At 37.6% G+C, this 17,760-nt stretch overlaps 3 protein-coding genes across 3 annotated transcripts; all 3 read right to left on the bottom strand.

Annotated features, from left to right (window-relative positions):
- Positions 1 to 611: 611 nt before the first annotated feature.
- Positions 612 to 2,530, bottom strand: LOC103952341 (berberine bridge enzyme-like 21). Its single transcript, XM_009363912.3, is given in 2 exon segments — positions 612 to 1,319; positions 1,321 to 2,530. Coding segments are annotated over 2 exon segments (1,617 nt in total). The 5' UTR covers positions 2,488 to 2,530; the 3' UTR covers positions 612 to 869.
- Positions 2,531 to 10,399: 7,869 nt separating this feature from the next.
- On the bottom strand, positions 10,400 to 12,277 carry LOC103952340 (berberine bridge enzyme-like 8). The gene has a single exon (XM_048582840.1). The coding sequence runs from the start codon at positions 12,211 to 12,213 to the stop codon at positions 10,594 to 10,596; it is 1,620 nt and encodes a 539-aa protein (XP_048438797.1). The 5' UTR covers positions 12,214 to 12,277; the 3' UTR covers positions 10,400 to 10,593.
- A 1,607-nt stretch (positions 12,278 to 13,884) lies between these two features.
- On the bottom strand, positions 13,885 to 15,578 carry LOC103952425 (berberine bridge enzyme-like 14). The gene has a single exon (XM_009364016.3). It carries the CDS (start codon positions 15,576 to 15,578, stop codon positions 13,980 to 13,982), a length of 1,599 nt encoding a protein of 532 aa, XP_009362291.2. The 3' UTR covers positions 13,885 to 13,979.
- Positions 15,579 to 17,760: the final 2,182 nt, after the last annotated feature.

Here is a 17,760-nt window from a genome sequence, read left to right as displayed (position 1 = left end):
TGAGACACATCACATGATGTTAGATTTTTACCAAGAAAAAAGGACCGATTCACAAGGGACCTTGAATGGTGGGACTCCATCTAATAGTAAATGGGATCCACACCCTTTAAATCTAACCGTGTCACAAAGACTCATAACCACAAAGTCGAGACCCACCCACCTACAGAAGCTTCTTTGCAGTTACAGTTTTCAATGATCGCTAATTTAACTCGACTTAACTTATATAACCTTTTTTTGGAAACTTAACTTATATAACCTTGTGAAAGGAACGGATACTGTGATTTTTGACAGGAAAGATGTTCTATCAAGGACGAGGTGAAGAATCTGCATATGGATGGTTTAATCCAATTAGACAGACTGTTCAAATAAAATGAAATAAAAAATTAGTCAAAAGCATAATTCTTTAAAATTTTCAGACTTTCGCTTTTCTCCTTATCAATTTTTTTCATGCAAAAACAGAGTGCAAGAATAACTTCCTTTCAATTCAACTCATTCTTTTTTTTCCGAATGAGAACTAGTCCTCTGAGATAAACTAATCCAATGAAAATGACATTCACAGCAAGCAAACTTAGACCATTACGGAAGGTAGAAATGAAATGGTCAAGACAGCCTTTAACTAGAATAAATGGCATTGTTTCAACTTTCTTATACATGTCACGATCTCTCATAAATCCAAAACCAAAATATTAATCTGGAGCAGGATAAAAGTAAAAACACATTGTATCTATTCACTGTGACAAGAACTGAATCAAAATAACCCAATAATTTAGCCTTTTCATAATACTTTAACCTTTTTAACTTACTCCAATGAATCTATGATCAATCAACAACCAAAAATCCATGCTTTTGTATCAACTTCCTATGCTCTCCTATTCGTTTCTTGGAAGAATTGGGATGCTTTGCTCGTTGTAGAAGAAATTTTCTGGATCGACGGCGGTCTTCACCTTCACCAGCCTATCGAAATTGTCGTTGAAATACTTCACTCCATAAACCCTTCCTTCTTCATAAGAAGGAGCCCCAGTTGAACTAGCACCAATGTCAAGGTCTCTATAGTTCAGAAAAGCACTTCTTGGATTCTTTGACACAAATGGGGTCATGTAACTGAAAAGCCTCTTGCTTTGTGTGGTGTAGTTCTTCTCCAAGTCTTCCCCTGCATCCTCCCAGTTCACTGAGTACTGAATTTTGTACAAGTTTCCGGCACGGTGGGGAAAAGGTGTCTCGGATGGTGCAATCCGGCTCATTTCCCCACCATACGGATTGAAAACAAGTCCTGTTTTCCCTAGCTCGATCATTTTTTTCCACAGCCACTCCAACCCGTCCTATTGAAATCGGGGTTTGGACATAATCAGACTTCCTCTTCAAGAAATTTGCATCGTTTGGCATTCTGTCAAGCAACGCCTTGGGAGAGGTTCCAATGTCGAAATTCGCCCACCAGAGGACGGATTCAATCCAGTTCATCTCAGTACAATTCTCCTTCTTCAACCCCAATTCAGGGAACTCCTTACCCAACAATTTCACAAGCTGATCAGCAGTGCCTAAAAACTCGGCCAAAACTGAGGCTCTAATAGTCTTTTCCCCCTTCTTCACTTTAGAACTGACAGGCTGCAACAACAGCCTCAAAAACAACCCATCATCCGTCGTGGGCGCCACCTCCTGCCACCGAGAAACGAGGGCGGTTGCATTCTGCTCCAACGTTTTCTCAACCCGAAAAATTGTAACAACTTCCGGGACAGAAACCAACTTCAACTTGTACGAAATAATGACACCAAAGCTTCCTCCACCTCCTCCTTTAATAGCCCAAAACAAGTCCTCCCCCATCGATTTTCGGTCGAGAAGTTCGCCTTTGGCATTGACAATCTGAGCATCAAGGACATTGTCAACAGCAAGACCATACTTCCTCAGCAAGTTACCATATCCGCCGCCACTTAGGTGCCCACCAACACCAACCAGTTGGCAAATCCCCGCCGGAAAGGCATGGACTTTACTCTTCTCCCAAATCCTATAGTACAACTCTCCAAGCGTAGCGCCGGCCTGAGCCCAAACGGAGTTGTCCTTAATGTCCACCTTGATCGACCTGAGATTAAACATGTCAAGAACAATAAATGTCTGGCTAGACCAGTAAGAAATGCCCTCATAATCGTGCCCGCCGCTTCGGATTTTGAGCTGTAAGCCGGCGAGCTTGGCGCAGAGGACGGAGGCCTGGACATGGGATTCGGTTAAGGGTGTGACAATGAGGAGTGGTTTTGGGGTGGAGGTTTTGTTGAACCTGGAGTTTCTGATGTAGGCTTGTAAAACTGGTGTGTATGAAGGGTTGTTTTGGGCATAGACTATGTTGGATAATTGAGATGTGTTGGATGAGTTTGTTTTGGTTTTTAGGCATTGGAGGAAGCTGTCATAGACAGAATCCGAAGTTGCCCATGAAGCAGAAGCTTGAAGAAAGACAAGAGAAACAAGAAGTTTAAGAATCCTCGGCATTGCGTCTCTCATCGGTTTTGTTAAATTTGTTGGATGTTTGTAAGGGCTTTGGTCCTCTTTTATATGGACAGAGAGGCACCAGCGCCCCCGTGTGGGAATAGTATTTGCACTCGTTCGTTCTTATTTCCGCGCACTATTTTTTTCTTTGAAGAAAAATCACTGCTCTTTTGTAATTGAAATTGTAATCCTCATTTTGTTGGTCACTTGTGACTAATAATTCATGGTTTTTTTGGAGAGATTTTTTAAGTATCGGGTATTCAAGCGGTATTTTAATGTTATATAATATTAAGTGTCAGAAATGATATTTTTTTCGTGTTCCTCCAATTATTTTATGGCGCGTAGAGTACTCGCTTGAATACTGAACACTTTGATAAACTAATTCTTTGTTATTGGATTTGAGATTAAAAAATTAAAAGTTTATTTCTATTTTATTTCATTAGGCGGGGATTTTTAGAATAGGGACCGCATCCAGCGAGTAATGTCTTGCCTAGTGAGTGATGTGGCACCGCTTGGTGAGCCATGGTTTAATGCGATCTCGCTTGCAAGAAATGAGTTTGGTGTGACTTCGGTTATTAGCGATGACTTGATGTGGTCTCACTTGTGTAGCGGTGACATTACGTGTATCCTTACATTTATCGCGAAGGAAATCAAGTGGCAAGTGATTGGAGAAATTTTTAGTTATGATGGGAACATGGATGGTACACCACGTGTTTTTATGCAAGTGGTGGAAAATTTTAATTTTTAAGTTATTAACCTTTTAACACACATAACCCATCATTTATATATGGACACGTGGTGTATCATCTCGTGTGACGGTCACACAGAAAAATCTCTCGAGTGATTAGGCAAATTGTCATCCTCTCTTCCATGCATGTTCGTTTGCTCACATTTATCGTGAAGGAAATTAGGTGGTAGATTGTTTGGAAAACTATGGTGTTGATCATGTTAGGGTTCATTGGTGGGATTCTTGTCTGACGTGTGCAGTTGCGGCCTTTGTTCATAATCTTTCGGGACTTCCAAATTTTTGTTTCTCTTAGAAGTTCTCTTAATTGATTTTTTGTTTCTAATAATTTTCTTCTTCTTCTTGTTAGGGTTTGGCTTCATGTACCCTTTAACTTATTGTATCTTTACTTTTTCTTTAATATATTTTCACAATAATATCTTTTTCCATGATAGCATTGCCAACATTATTTTTTCAATTAAACAAAAAAAACATTACGTGTATCTGGTGTAGGTCTGCTGCGTCTGCTGCCTTTGTGGCATGTTGACCTACCAATATTTGTGCTAGTTGTATGCATTTGTGAATTGTGGTAGCCAATTAAGGGATTATTATTATTGTTTGTTTGTGCAAATTACCTCTATATTAAAATTTGATTACTAAATATTGTACCCATTTGACAATTCTGCATAAAAAAAATTTATAGAAAATTTTCTTTCATGGTGTGACTATTGAGTAGAAAATTCAATGGAAACTTTTAGGAAAGTAATCTGGTTTGTTGTCACATTCCAGTCTCGACTATGCCGTAGCACGATATTGTCTGTTTTAGGCTCCAGCCACGTCTTCACGGTTTTATTTCTGAGAACTCACACAAGAACTTCCCACTGGGTCACCCGTCCTAGGATTGCTCTCGCCCAAACTGGCTTAACTTTGGAGTTCCGATGGAATTCGAAGCCAGTGAGTTCTCAAATGGCCTCATGCTGTATGGAGGTGGACATGTACATATAAGGCACATCACCCCCTTTTCGTTGATCGATGTGGGATGTTACAATCCACCCCTTTAGGGGCCTGACGTCCTCGTCGGCACATCTGCACCACACGGCAAAGTGGTGTTGGAAATTTTGAGTAAAAATTTCTTTGTCCCACATTGGCCATTCCCAAAAGGTTTCCTCACTTTATAAGGTTTTGTCCCTTATAGAAAGTGATTGGAATGATAGGTCTTGGAGACTAAAATTGGGTTTACCCTTGGGGTTGGATCTTGGGGTGTACTAATTAATTATCAAAAGATAGGCCTTAAGCATTGGGGCTCTTGGGCTCTAATAATTAAATTAATTAATTATTTTTTTACCAACAGACTCATTTTTTCAGATGAAGTCTGAAGTGTGAAAAAAGGCGGAAAGAAAACACCCTTCTGAGAAGATGTCTCCCAACAAATGCATCACTTCCTCATACCTATTGCGAACAGGCGTAATCATATTACATATACATCCATCTGCATGACATTTAGAACATAGAAAATACAATTCTTCTTCTATAATTCTGACTTGATCGTTGAATTTTGGTGAAGCAGACGTCCATAGAACTACAAGCATTGAGTAGAGACGAAATTTCTATTTCAAGGACATTACGGTACGCAAGAATTATAGACAGCATGTAATGACAATGATCGCAGGTTATTTTATCACTTACAAAACTATTAAAACCTTGGAGCATACATACATGCACCAAAGTGGACTTGTTAGTAAATATGTCAGTTATTCTGGGTATAATTAACAAATTTTTATAACTCAGCTTTTAGAAGGAAAAAAAATAAATGTTCCAACCGGAGACCATATGCATATATGTCAAACAAGTTCACCTGTATTAAAAAATTCCTCGTTTTGATTTTTCCAACTGAGAGTGCTTTGTCTTGATAACGAAATGCACGCATATATCTATGTAGTTGTCCAGTTGTGGGTACAGGTAACGTGTGCTTATTATGGTCAGTATGCATCTAGATGACTAACATTAATCATCGATTACGTATGTCTTCAAAATAATTTAGTATTATAATTTAATGGTATTTTTCTTCATTAATAAGTGAGATTTTATATATTTGAATATCGTGAATGATCTCATCACCAATGTATTTTCACCATCCTTTAATGTAATATATTGTATTGTTGTATTAGAAAAAAATAAGGAAAACTAATGAAAAAAGGGTTTGAAAACTTTGACTTTTAATGATATGGACAAAATAAAGGGTAAAGTGAATAGTACCATGATTGACTTTTTAGTGTAAAATGTGGTTTTTCGTTAAAGTAAACAGTATCATGGCCTTTCGTTAAAACTCCTAAAAAAATATCTTAAGCTAAACAGTGAACCTACTAAAATAATTTTGTATTGAGCTCGTCATTCACATGAGTTGACATAAAACTAAGTAGAAAAAATTACCATTAAACTATAATGCCAAATGACATGAGATTGAATTCATATTAGATGTACACAGTTTCAATAGACCTAAACAATGACAAAATTTAAAAATATTGCTCTAGCTAAAAACATTTGTACTCATAAATGCTTTTATTAGAAGCACGTCAAATACTTTTAAAATAAATATGGGTGATTATCACGGAACTTCGAGAACATAGTTCAAAATTTCCACATTTTACAAGGAAATTTTTTAACTTTATTATCCATGCCGCCTCTAATTTATAATTGTTTTTAATTACAATCCAGAAACCTTTTAATCTTTTTGTACCAAACCTTTTAAAAGAAATGCTAAAGGAAATAGTCTGTCGTGTTGTGATTCAAAGTGCAGTTTTTGGAAGATAAGCATTGTCGCATTATTTGGCACTAGCAAGGTTAATGATCATACATAATGTCGATTCAGTGGGCGAAGGGGATGGAGCCTGCCATAAGTATTGGACTTTTCAAATCAAGGGACCACTGCTTTAATAAAAAGGATCGACTTAACAAAGTCGTATATACTTTGTCTTCTACTACACATTCTCTTCTGAATATTTGGAAAGATTAATGACGTACATTTTCAATTCTCTCCGATCACAGAATTATTGAATTCACATTTATTTAGAGCCTCAAATTCATCGACTGCATCTAGTGCCTCATACTTTTTGGAAACATACGTATCTAGATTAATGACATACTTTTCCAATTCTCTCTAACCACAGAGTTATTGAATTCACACTCATCTAGAGCCTCAGATTCATAGTATGCATCTAGTGCTTCAGATTTTTTGGAAACGCACGTATCTAGTGCCTCATAGTTTATTCAAACATCATCCTCACATAGTTCAATCTCTTGTCAATACATCATTCTCCTAGTCCACTATCTACTGGTAACTCACCTACACAGTATCTCGTCCCTGTGGACCCTGATTTTCAACATGAACAACTTCACGTTGTTCTTCTATCCCAATGAATGTGCATCCTATGCAAACAAGGTCCAAGAATGATATTACTAAAAGGAAGGCTTCTCAGCTAGTGTTGGTTCCTCTCAATCACCTACCTCAGAACCAAAAACATTCAAAGCTGCATCAAAAGTACCAGAATGGCAGGATGCAGTGAAGGAAGAAATTGATGCCTTGTACTCTTAGAATAGGTGGTCTCTAGTTCTTCTTCCACATGATAAGAACCTAGTTGGGTGTAAATGTGTTTACAGAGTTAAGAAGAATGCAAATGAATCGCAAAGGGTTATAGCCAAGAAGAGGGTGTAGACTATGGGAAAACTTTTAGTCATATGGTTAAGCCTACAACCATTAAACTAACCATTGCTTTAGCTATTCAATTCAAGTGGCCACTCAAGTAATTGGATGTAAAAAAATCCATTTTACATGGCATTCTTCAAGAAGAAGTATATATGGAGCAGCCTCTAGGTTTCCAAAGTTCACAATATCCATCCAATTATGTTTGTAGGTTTCAAAAGTCACTATATGGACTTAAGCAAGCTTCAAGAGTCTAGAACGAGAGGTTCATCTTTTTACCAGCACTAGGGTTTAAACCTTCTCAAGTTGATCCATATTTGTCTGTCCAGCATGCACTCTTCAAAAGTCATTGTTGTACTGCTTTGTTATGTTGATGATGTGATTCTAACTGGTAGTTCTTCTCAGTTAATATCACTTGTGATTACAGAGCTTACTACGAAATTTGAAGTGAACGACTTTGTCACAATACACTATTTTCTTAGCTTAAAAATCAGTAATACACCAGAAAGGTTGTTTGTGTCACAATCAAATTATGTGAATGAGTTGATTGACATAGTTGACTTGTAAGATTGTAAACCATGTGCTACTCCATGTCTACTATATAACATGTTACTTAAAGATGGTGGTAAACCATATCATAGCCTTGTTTAATACATGAGTGTATGTAGTTGGAGCACTTCCATTAGACTAATCATTGCTTAGCTGCTCAATTCAAGTGGCCACTCAGGTAATTGGATGTAAAAAATCCATTTTTATATGGCATTCTTCAGGAAGAAGTATATATGGAGCACGTTTTCAAAGTTCACATTATCCACCCAATTATGTTTGTAGGCTTCAAAAGTCACTATATGGACTTAAGCAAGCTCCAATAGTTTCAAATGAGATGTTCATTAGCTTTTTACTAGCATTAGAGTTCAAAGCTTCTCAAGCTGATCCATCTCTGTTTGTCTAGCATGCAATCTTTAAAAGGCATTGTTGTACTGCTTCTTTATGTGGATGATGTGATTCTAACTGGTAGTTTTTCTCAGTTAATATCATATGTGATTACAGAACTTACTACAAAATTTGAAATGAACGACTTGGGTACACTACACTATTTTCTTGGCTTACAAATCAGTAATACACCAGAAAAGGTTGTTTGTTGATTGACAGAGTTGACTTGTAGGATTGTAAACCATGTGATACTCCATGTCTACCATATAACAGGTTACTTAAAGATGATGGTAAACCATATCATTGCCCTATTCAATATAGGAGTGTAGTTGGAGCACTTCAGTATCTCACATCCACAATGCCTACCATAGCATTTTCTGTGAATCAAGCTTGCCACTTCATGCATAACCTTATGGAATCTCATGTCATTGCAGTAAAGAGGATTCTCAAATACCTCAAGGGCACTTCCACTTATGGTATTCATTTTAAACCACATCATGTGCATTTACAATCATATAGTGATATAGATTAGGCTGGTGACCCAAATGATAGAAGATCAACCTCAGAGGTTGTGGTATTTCTTGGTTCGAATCCTATTTCATGGGCATCAAAGAAGCAGCACGCTGTTTCACAATCTTCAACAGAGGCTGAATATAGGTCCTTGCAATCATAGTTGTAGAAATTGCTTCGATTAGGCAGTTGTTCTGTGACCTATATGTTCTCTTTTTCTACCACCAATGATCCACTGTGATAATGTCTCAGCTATTGCTTTATCCTTAATCCCGTGTTTCATGATAAGTCCAAACACATTGAGACAAATTATCACTTTGTCAGAGAAAGAGTCACTAGAGGAGATCTTCATGTGCATCATGTTTATTATGTAGATCATTCAACTGATATACTCACTAAAGGACTGTATGCATCCTTGTTTCAACAATACTATGGCAATCTCATGCTTAGTTCCCTCAAGCATGAAGACAAAGCTAAGGATCTAAGTCAAGATATATCAAGGGTCTAGCTAATGCCACTCGTCAATAGATAAAGTAGGTAGTTATAAGGATTGTTAAAAAGTTGTTATAAGTTGTTAAAAGTGGCTAAGGAAGTTAGGAGAGAATATTATCCGTAGACTTAGCTTCTATTACAAGTTGTGTAAGAAAGCAAAATATATAGCTGATGTGTAAGATTACTTCGTCATAAAAAAAAAAATACATTTTATTCTTCCAAACTCTTGAGCTCTCCTTTCTTTGCAATCTCTACGTATTTGTCTTCAATTTCTCCAAGCTTTTCTTCAATCTTCACATCTAACACACCAAACCATAGAAAAATATATAATTAAAGATGGCAAGTTTGGTATACATTGTAAGTTCATTCTCTAACATGATAACATCTTTTGCAGTCTATTAGTTGTCTAATTTGGTATAGAGAGCCTTGTTTACAAGTACTTCTTACTTTGATTCCAGTTCGTCACTTCTTTGAACCTTTTTAGGTGCAAAGCTGCAATGTAAGTCCGTTTCCAATAAGAATTTGAACTTGAACTTTTTAGGAAAGTTTGTGTTTCCACTTGCAATAAGAATTTCCTTTTATATATCATTTTTCTTTGTGAGGAAAAAAAAAAAAAAAAAAAAGGTTTAGGATGGAGGGGAGGCTACCCCACATCTCAGGTTTGGGCATACTATAAGCATTTTTGAGGATTTACAAATGAAGTCTTAGCCCTTTTTTTGTTTTTTACAAATTGTGCACCAAGAGATATTGCCAACAGTGGAACTCGAACTTAGGCCTTTGATCTAGTGAATAGAACGATGTTTACCTACTCAATCAACCCTTGTTGGCTTATTAACCATATTTCCATGTGCAATTAATGATTTGCTTGCAATTAACACTATGATTTATCTATATTTCTCTTCATTTTGGAGAAGTCTAAGATTTGAATTCCATGAATGATGAAAGTCATACCAAAGTATTCTGGTTGGCGCCTTAGTGTAATATAGATATTTTACTGATCCTATTTTTCCATGATTCCTTTGTTAATTAGAACTTTCGAATAAATTAATTTGGATATTTAATTGGGTTTGTAATTCTTTTTATTATCTGGATTTGATACAATCATAACCTATTTGTCTTTATTTTCACTTGGACGGTTTTTCTCTTGACTTTTCTTATCATATAATCTAACGCAACTATTTCGATATATAACAGGTATAAGATTATTATTTATGTCTAATACAAGCAGACGAACAAGCCAGGCCACTTTTATTATCCGACTATCTCAGAAAACAGAATCGTATGTATTGGATTAAACAGAAGAAAAACTTTTTTTCTTTCTTTCTATGTCTCTCATTTTGAAGGAAATTAGAATGGATAAGTTTCTTGAACAATCCATTTTCTATTTTCAAGTTCGACACAATTGTTCTTTATTTCTTCCTTCAACATATTATGCATTTTAATCTGGAAACAAGACAATGGCTGAGAGTTAAAAATTAGAAGAGTATACATCAAATATGAGCATTTGTGTTGGGCTTAAAGCCCAGTATACTGATAGGGCTCTGGCCCAAATTGAACGCAACCCAATCTTTGTAGAAAAGTTTACTGCCGCACTAATATTGTCTTAAATCTTAATACCATCCACAATATCTTTATCAGAAATAAATACTCATTTCTTGATCTTTACAACTTCACAATCCAATCGATAAGTAATATATATATATATATAGAGAGAGAGAGAGAGAGAGAGAGAGAGAGAGAGAAAGTATAAACAAAGCAGCCATTACTCGGCCATTTTACCCTCCCAAGCTGTAAGAGATGGAATACTTTGTTCATAACTAAAAAAGTTTCCTGGATCTACTGCAGTCTTCACTTGTACCAATCTGTCAAAATTCCCATTGAAGTATTTTCTCCCCCAAACCCTAGCTTCTGAGTAGCTTGCATTGCCATTTCCATTTGTACCCAAGTCAACATCTCTATAATTCAGATATGAACACCTTGGTGACTTTGAGACATAAGGAGTCATAAACTCATAAAGCCTTCTTATCAGATCAATATTTCTGTCTGCAGCCTCCACACCCTCTTCTTTCCAATTCACCGAGTACTGGATTTTGTACACATTTCCTGCTCTATGTGGAAACGGGGTTGCGAGCTCCGAAATTTCGCTCATTTTTCCTCCATAGGGATTGAATGTTAGCACTGGCTTTTTCAGTTCCATCATTTTGTTCCAAAGTCCTTCAAGACCTGCCTTTGACATTGGCTCTTGGACATAATCAGATTTCTTCTTCAGAAACTTTTTTGATTTTTCTTGTCTTTCAAGCAACACATCAGTGGGAGTTCCAATTGCGTAATTAGACCAATACAAAACCGATTCGATCCAGCTCATTTCGGAATAATCCTCATCCTTCAAACCCAATTGGGGTAAGCTCTCATCCATCAAAGCATGAAGCCTTTCTGCATTTCCTAGAAACAATGCCACAAATTTGGCTTTCACTGTCTGATGTCCCTTCTTATTCCCTGGCATCACAACCACCCTAATGAAAAGGTCTTCATGAATTCTATCAGCAACATATTGCCACCGATGAACAATGTCGGTGGCGCCTTGTTCTAAAGTCCTCTCGACTCTAAAAACAGTGACAATTTCCGGGACGGAAACCAATTTGATTTTCCAAGAAACAATCACACCAAAGCTAGCTCCGCCTCCACCTCTAATAGCCCAAAAAAGGTCTTCTCCCATTGACTGTCTATCTAAGATTCTTCCATTAACATCAACAATTAAAGCATCAATTATATTATCAACAGAAAGGCCATACTTTCTCATCATATTACCATATCCGCCTCCGCTCAAGTGCCCTCCAACCCCAACAGTCGGGCAAACACCAGCTGGGAAGCCATGGATCTTGCTCTGTTCTGCAACTCTGTAATAAACTTCACCGAGTGTCGCACCAGACTCAACCCAAGCACTCTCATCTTCTATGTCGATACTTATAGATCGAAGACTAAACATGTCGATGATGATGAACGGAAGTTCAGACACATAAGAGAGGCCATCATAGTCGTGACCCCCACTGCGGATTCTCACTTGCAGGGCATGGATTTTGGAGCAAAAGATTGAAGCTTGGATGTGGGAAAAGTTTGTCGGGGCGACTATGAATAAGGGTTTTGAGGTTTGGGGGTCTGTGAAGCGAAGGTTTCTGATGTATGAATTTAAGATGGATGTGTATGAAGGGTTGGTGGGGAAATACGTGACTGCAGAGATCGGTGGGGAGGAATCTTGGGAAAAATTGGAAAGGCATTGGAGGAAGGTGTCTTGGGTTGGATTTGGATCTGAAGCTGCCATTGAAACGTGGAGAAGAAGGAAGAACCCAAGGGGTAAAACTGCCGAAATGGCTCGAGTTTCCATGAAATCTCCTGTATTACATTCAACAACAAAACAATATACACACTTTCCTTCTTACAGGTATTTCCCTATATACTCGCCCGTATCTCGCTCACCAAACAACCTCCTAACAGATTATTCTAACAGACAATCCCACAATTTCTAACAGTCTTGTCAATTAACTAGCCATCTTGGCCTTACATTTGGACAAACCCGATGATGCCACTTGGCATCCTAACAATCCTGACTTGCGTTCTGTCAGATTGAATACCATGTGTCTACTTAACAACTAAGCAATAATAAAAGGAAGTTGGAAGGAAGTTTCTGCTTGAAAAGGTGGGTGATTGATAATTGAAGAGAGATAAATTGGAGAGGCACGCAAGATTCTAAGAAAGACTTGTATGGCACGGACGCCACATGACCGACATGTATTAGTTTTTTTTCTTATATATGTATTTTCTTGTATTATTGGCACGGAATATTATTATGACATTAAATTTGTGCTATACAAGTTGACAGGGCAAGCAAATTCCTTCATCTGTTGCTCCAAGTCACCCAAACAACGGAGATGCATGCTTTCGGGTCCCATACGGGCTCATTTTGGTGGATTTGGATCCTCTCCTGAACTAATAGAAAAGATTCTTCTGATTCATCGTTATGGACCGTTGGATTTTTATCCAACGGCTACAATTATTATAGCTTTAAAGGGACCTCTTATTTGTAGCCGTTGGATAAAAATTCAATGGCTCACGATGATGGGTCAGGAGGATCCCTCCATTAGCTCAGGAGAGGATCCAAATCCCATTTTGGTGAACTCAAATGCACAGGGTCTCTTGCTTGTATCTGTTACTGCTTCCCATCATCCTATAATCGAAGACATATACAAAGAAGGATAATATTTAGATTCTCATTCATGAGAACTTTATATACTTACTTTTTTATTTGACCTAATCAACAAAAATGTCCCACATTTTTTGTTTTTCAAAGCGCAAGGAGAATTAATAATATACCTGTTACTTTTTAAAACAACAAAATATGTGAAAACAAATTAAAAAGTGGGTACTCACTATTATCCTACAAAGAGACCCTTGCATTTGGATCTCGACTTGCCCCACCTTGGTGAGCCCAATACAAATTCCATTGTTTGTATTTCGGCCGACGGGTGATGTCGAGAGGATTGAAGAATTTCTTCCACCTCTTAACAAAAGGAAAAATAATTTCTAAAGTAAATTACGATTTACATGCAAAATATTGAGTAGTGCTACATTCACCATTTATTTATATCATCTATATAACAGAGGTAGGAAAAGAGAAGAGAAGAATAGTTATATGGATTGGGACTTCATAACAAGAAATATATGGTTGTGATTGTTTATTAGTTAGTTTTCATTTCTGAGTTCTTGTGGATGGCGTTTCTGTTAAGCTACTTTTTGTATTAGCTTCTGGTGTGATCCTCCTTTACAGTGATTGAATATAATGATCTTTATTGTTTAGCCTCTATTTCTCCAAAAAGAATTGTTGTAACTTCGTTAGTACAGCTTATCTGGATCGTTAATTATGCTGGCTAATAGTGATGGTCTTGCGTGTGTTGAAGTTACTCTACCAAAATAGAATGAAAACTAGAGAAGTAAGAGAGGAGAAAGAAAGAAAACAAGAGAAAAAAAAGAACGAGTATGTAATTCATGGAAGCTTGAGCGTTCTCTATGTCGTAGTTTCTCTAATCTCAACAAAATCTTCATCTTTGATTTCTATATCTGCAAAATACCAAAAACAGCTCCACTGCTTCTCTTTCATAGTTCCATAGATTTATTAGTTGGAATACTTTGTTCATTTCTGAAAAAATTGTCAGGATCCACCGCTGTCTTAATACGCACTAATCTTTCAAAATTACCCTTGAAGTACTTAGTTCCATACACTTTTGCTTCAGTGTATGCACCTTTTAAATTCGTACCAACGTCAAGGTCACGATAGTTGTAAAAAGCCTCCCTTGGATTCTTGGACACATGAGGAGTCATTGCTTCAAAAAGTTTTCTCATCAAACGCAAGTACTTTTTGGTGGCCTCAACCCTTTCCTCCTTCCAGTTAACTGAATACTGAATCTTGAATAGGTTGCCTGCTCTATGAGGAAATGGAGTAGCTGTCTCAGGAATCTCACTCATTTTTCCTCCATAAGGATTCCACAGCATCATAACTTCTCCAATCTCAATCATCACCTTCCACAAGGCTTCCAAATCCGTCTTTGAAATTGGTTCTTTCACGTAATCGGATTTGCGCTTCAAGAACACTTTTCCCGAGCTGGGGAACCTGTTGAGCAGAACATCTGGAGGAGTGGTTCCATTTCTGTAGTCAGCCCAAAACAAAACCGATTGAATCCAACTCATCTCTATGCAATCTTTTTTCTGCAAACCCAATTGAGGAAGGCTTTGGCTCATCAGCTTCAAAAGTCTATCGGAGCTCCCCAAAAACAAGGAAACAAAAGAAACCTCAATTGTTCGATTGACTGGTTTATGAACGGCTCTTATGAAGAGATCATTATCTAGCTTATCAGCAACTTGTTGCCATTTCACAAGAATGTCTGTTGCACCTTCTGCCAATGTTTTTTTGACATCAAACACCGTTACCATGGCAGGAACCCGGACCAGCTTGATTTTCCAAGCAAGAATGACCCCAAAACTTGATCCACCACCTCCTCTAATGGCCCAAAATAGATCTTCCCGCATTGATTTTCTATCAAGAATTGTACCATTTACATTTACTATTTTTGCATCAACAATGTTATCAGAGGAAAGCCCATATTTTCTCATCATGTTACCATAACCACCTCCTGTGAAATGCCCACCAGCACCAATTGTAGGACAGACCCCAGCAGGGAAGGCATGGTACTTGCTTTTCTTAAAAATTGCATAAAAAATTTCACCAAGTATAGCCCCAGATTGAACCCATGCACTTTCATCTGCCAAATCGACGTTGATGGACCGAAGATTAAACATGTCAAGAAGGATGAAATCTTTTGCGTCTCTGGATACATAGGAGACGCCTTCATAGTCATGTCCGCCACTTCTAATTCTAATTTCCAAGCCAAGGGTTTTGGCACATATGACTGTGGCTTGAACATGGGATTCGTGCTTGGCTGCAATAATTACCATAGGTTTCGGGATTATGGGATCCATAAATCTGAGATTTCTCACATATGACTGCAGAATAGAAGAAAAAGAGGCACTTTTGGGGGTGAAAAGTGCCTCAGAGATTGGATTTGAGGAATGAGAATGATTTGAAAGGCATTGGAGAAAATTGTATTCAACTGAGGATGAATTGATACATGACACTGAAATCAAACTAAAGATTGGAAATGCTGCACATAATAGTATTACATATTCTAAGGCCTTCATCTTTTAATGAGTTTTTATGTTTCTGATTCTCTAAAGAGAAGAGTGCCTTTAAAGAGGAGGAAGCGATGACAATGGTAATTAAGGAATTGAAGTTAGTTTAATAATGGTTGATTTTTGTGAATTGTGTTTGCCAACGTAGAACCCAAGTGGATATGTTGACATTAATTGTAGGAAATAAATCTTTGTGTAGTGGTCAATTTGTATGGTTCATAACTTTTAGTGAAAAGCAAAATCATGATTACTAAACTTGTGGCATTCCAATTTGAAAGGATTATAATTCTCTCTCCTTCTCTTTCCATGCCCTTTCCTCTCTTCCTCTCACATTTTCTTATTTTGTCTTTCTCTCGTTATAAAAAATTAATATAAAATATTGACATGGCTTAACTGTGACCGTTCAAATAGGAGGGGGGAGGGAAAAAAAGAGGGGAGAGAATCCTACCCCAATTTGAAAGTACCATAATGGTCCACATGTACACGTTCATTAATATCATATCCTACGATTGAAACAGATTTGCAATCCTAACTATTCGCAGTAACGAAATATAAAATTAACTAGCAATGCACAATTAATATACAACACTGAAGGATTTAACAAGATAAAACCTATGAAAATTTCTCGGGAACTTTGTCACGTAGAAAACAATCTACTATAAATCAAACAAATACAAAAAAAGAATTGTTATTAGCACTCCAACTACTAGACATGTATACTAGAAGGCAGCTTCGCCTTTCACGCCCTTGCTAATTGAGTACTCGTCAAATTTTCTCTCTCTATATGAAAGTGTGGCATGACAAGGTTGCGGTCATTGATCAGTCCAACACGAACTTTGCACAATACTTCTTCTCAACGCATATGAGATCTGCAATCATGCAATATAAATTATATGAATATGATTTAACACAATAAATCAATTACGAGAATCACAAAGAACATTCTCATATTGATATGCTCTCTGTTTCCGCTGAAACATGCGGCAACCCTAATGCGCATATATATATATATATATATATATATATATATATGTGACAACCCGTTCCAAATTTTACGTTTTTATTTTATTTTAAAAACGTGAATTTACGAAATTGCCCTAAAGGTAAGGGCTTTGACTTCCGTTGACCATCGACTTGAGAGATGTGGGACTTATTCTTTTAGCATATCCTCGTAGTACTCATTGGTACGAACGTATAGGCGAAATTTGTTTGCGAGACCGGATTATAACGGTATAGTTACGGACGTTCGAAATTGGTTATTCAAGGTTTAGTGTTAATTAAATTAAATCCCCAATCAGAAATTGGTTATTTAAGGTGAAGCACAATCAGAAATGGAGGAAAAAAAAAAAAAAAAAAAAAGGAAGTAGTTCCCGTCCACCCGCACCCACCGCGGGTCCATTTTCCAAGGCCGATTCCGGCCAACTCCGGTGGAGATTTTCGATGCCACCACCACCATCTTGAATCTCTCATTCCCCTCTACAAAACCCACCCAAGAACCACCTTGATTAACCATGGTATGTGGCGGTTGGAGGTTACAAAAGTTGACGAAAATCAATGGTGCTCCGGCCACCCTTTTGGATTTTCCGGCAAATCGGCAAAGCGATGGCCGATGACACCACTTGGGCTTTGTATCCCATCATCCCAGGAGCAAAACCCAACCAATCTTGACCCCGTTGGACCACCGTAGACGACGAATTGACGTCGGGAAGTTTTAGGCACCCGCCGGCTTTGTGGGCAAAATTGACCTTCTTCCGTCCACTTTTGGACTTCATGGCAGGTATGAAAGTTTCTCCACTCACTGAGATCTTCTTTTCTGTGAAGTTTGAGAATTTTTGGAAATAGTTGGATTTTCCGGCGAATCGGGGCGGCCGACCGCCACCCGCGGCGGCGTGGCCAGTGGGCCGCCAATGCTATTTTTAGGCTATGTCAAATGTCTTGAATTCAGTTTTTTCATTTGAATGACGTAGGTTGATAGTTGGAACCTAAATTCGTTACGATACGTTACTTGATAAAAATGTGAATCGATAATCCGACTGTTGGATCGTCACCAAAACTGGATACATTATAATACGTAATATTTAAAGATCATAGGAATTTATGGATCGGGAATCCGACTTATGGATCGGGAATCCAACTTACGGATCTTCCTGAATTGGATTTGTAAGTAAAATAAATGTTCGCGGCCACTTGT

The sequence above is a fragment of a genome, unplaced genomic scaffold (genome assembly GCF_019419815.1).
Source record: "Pyrus x bretschneideri cultivar Hongxiangsu unplaced genomic scaffold, Pyrus_bretschneideri_v1 Contig19, whole genome shotgun sequence".
In the NCBI taxonomy this organism is placed as follows: Eukaryota; Viridiplantae; Streptophyta; class Magnoliopsida; order Rosales; family Rosaceae; genus Pyrus; species Pyrus x bretschneideri.
The sequence above is the reverse complement of the archived record's forward strand: the minus strand, read 5'-3'. Positions and strand labels throughout refer to the sequence as shown.

Bases quoted from the DNA above. Each gene is read 5' to 3' on its own strand.
- LOC103952340 (XM_048582840.1), bottom strand. From the start codon at position 12,213: ATGGAAACTCGAGCCATTTCGGCAGTTTTACCCCTTGGGTTCTTCCTT.
- LOC103952425 (XM_009364016.3), bottom strand. From the start codon at position 15,578: ATGAAGGCCTTAGAATATGTAATACTATTATGTGCAGCATTTCCAATC.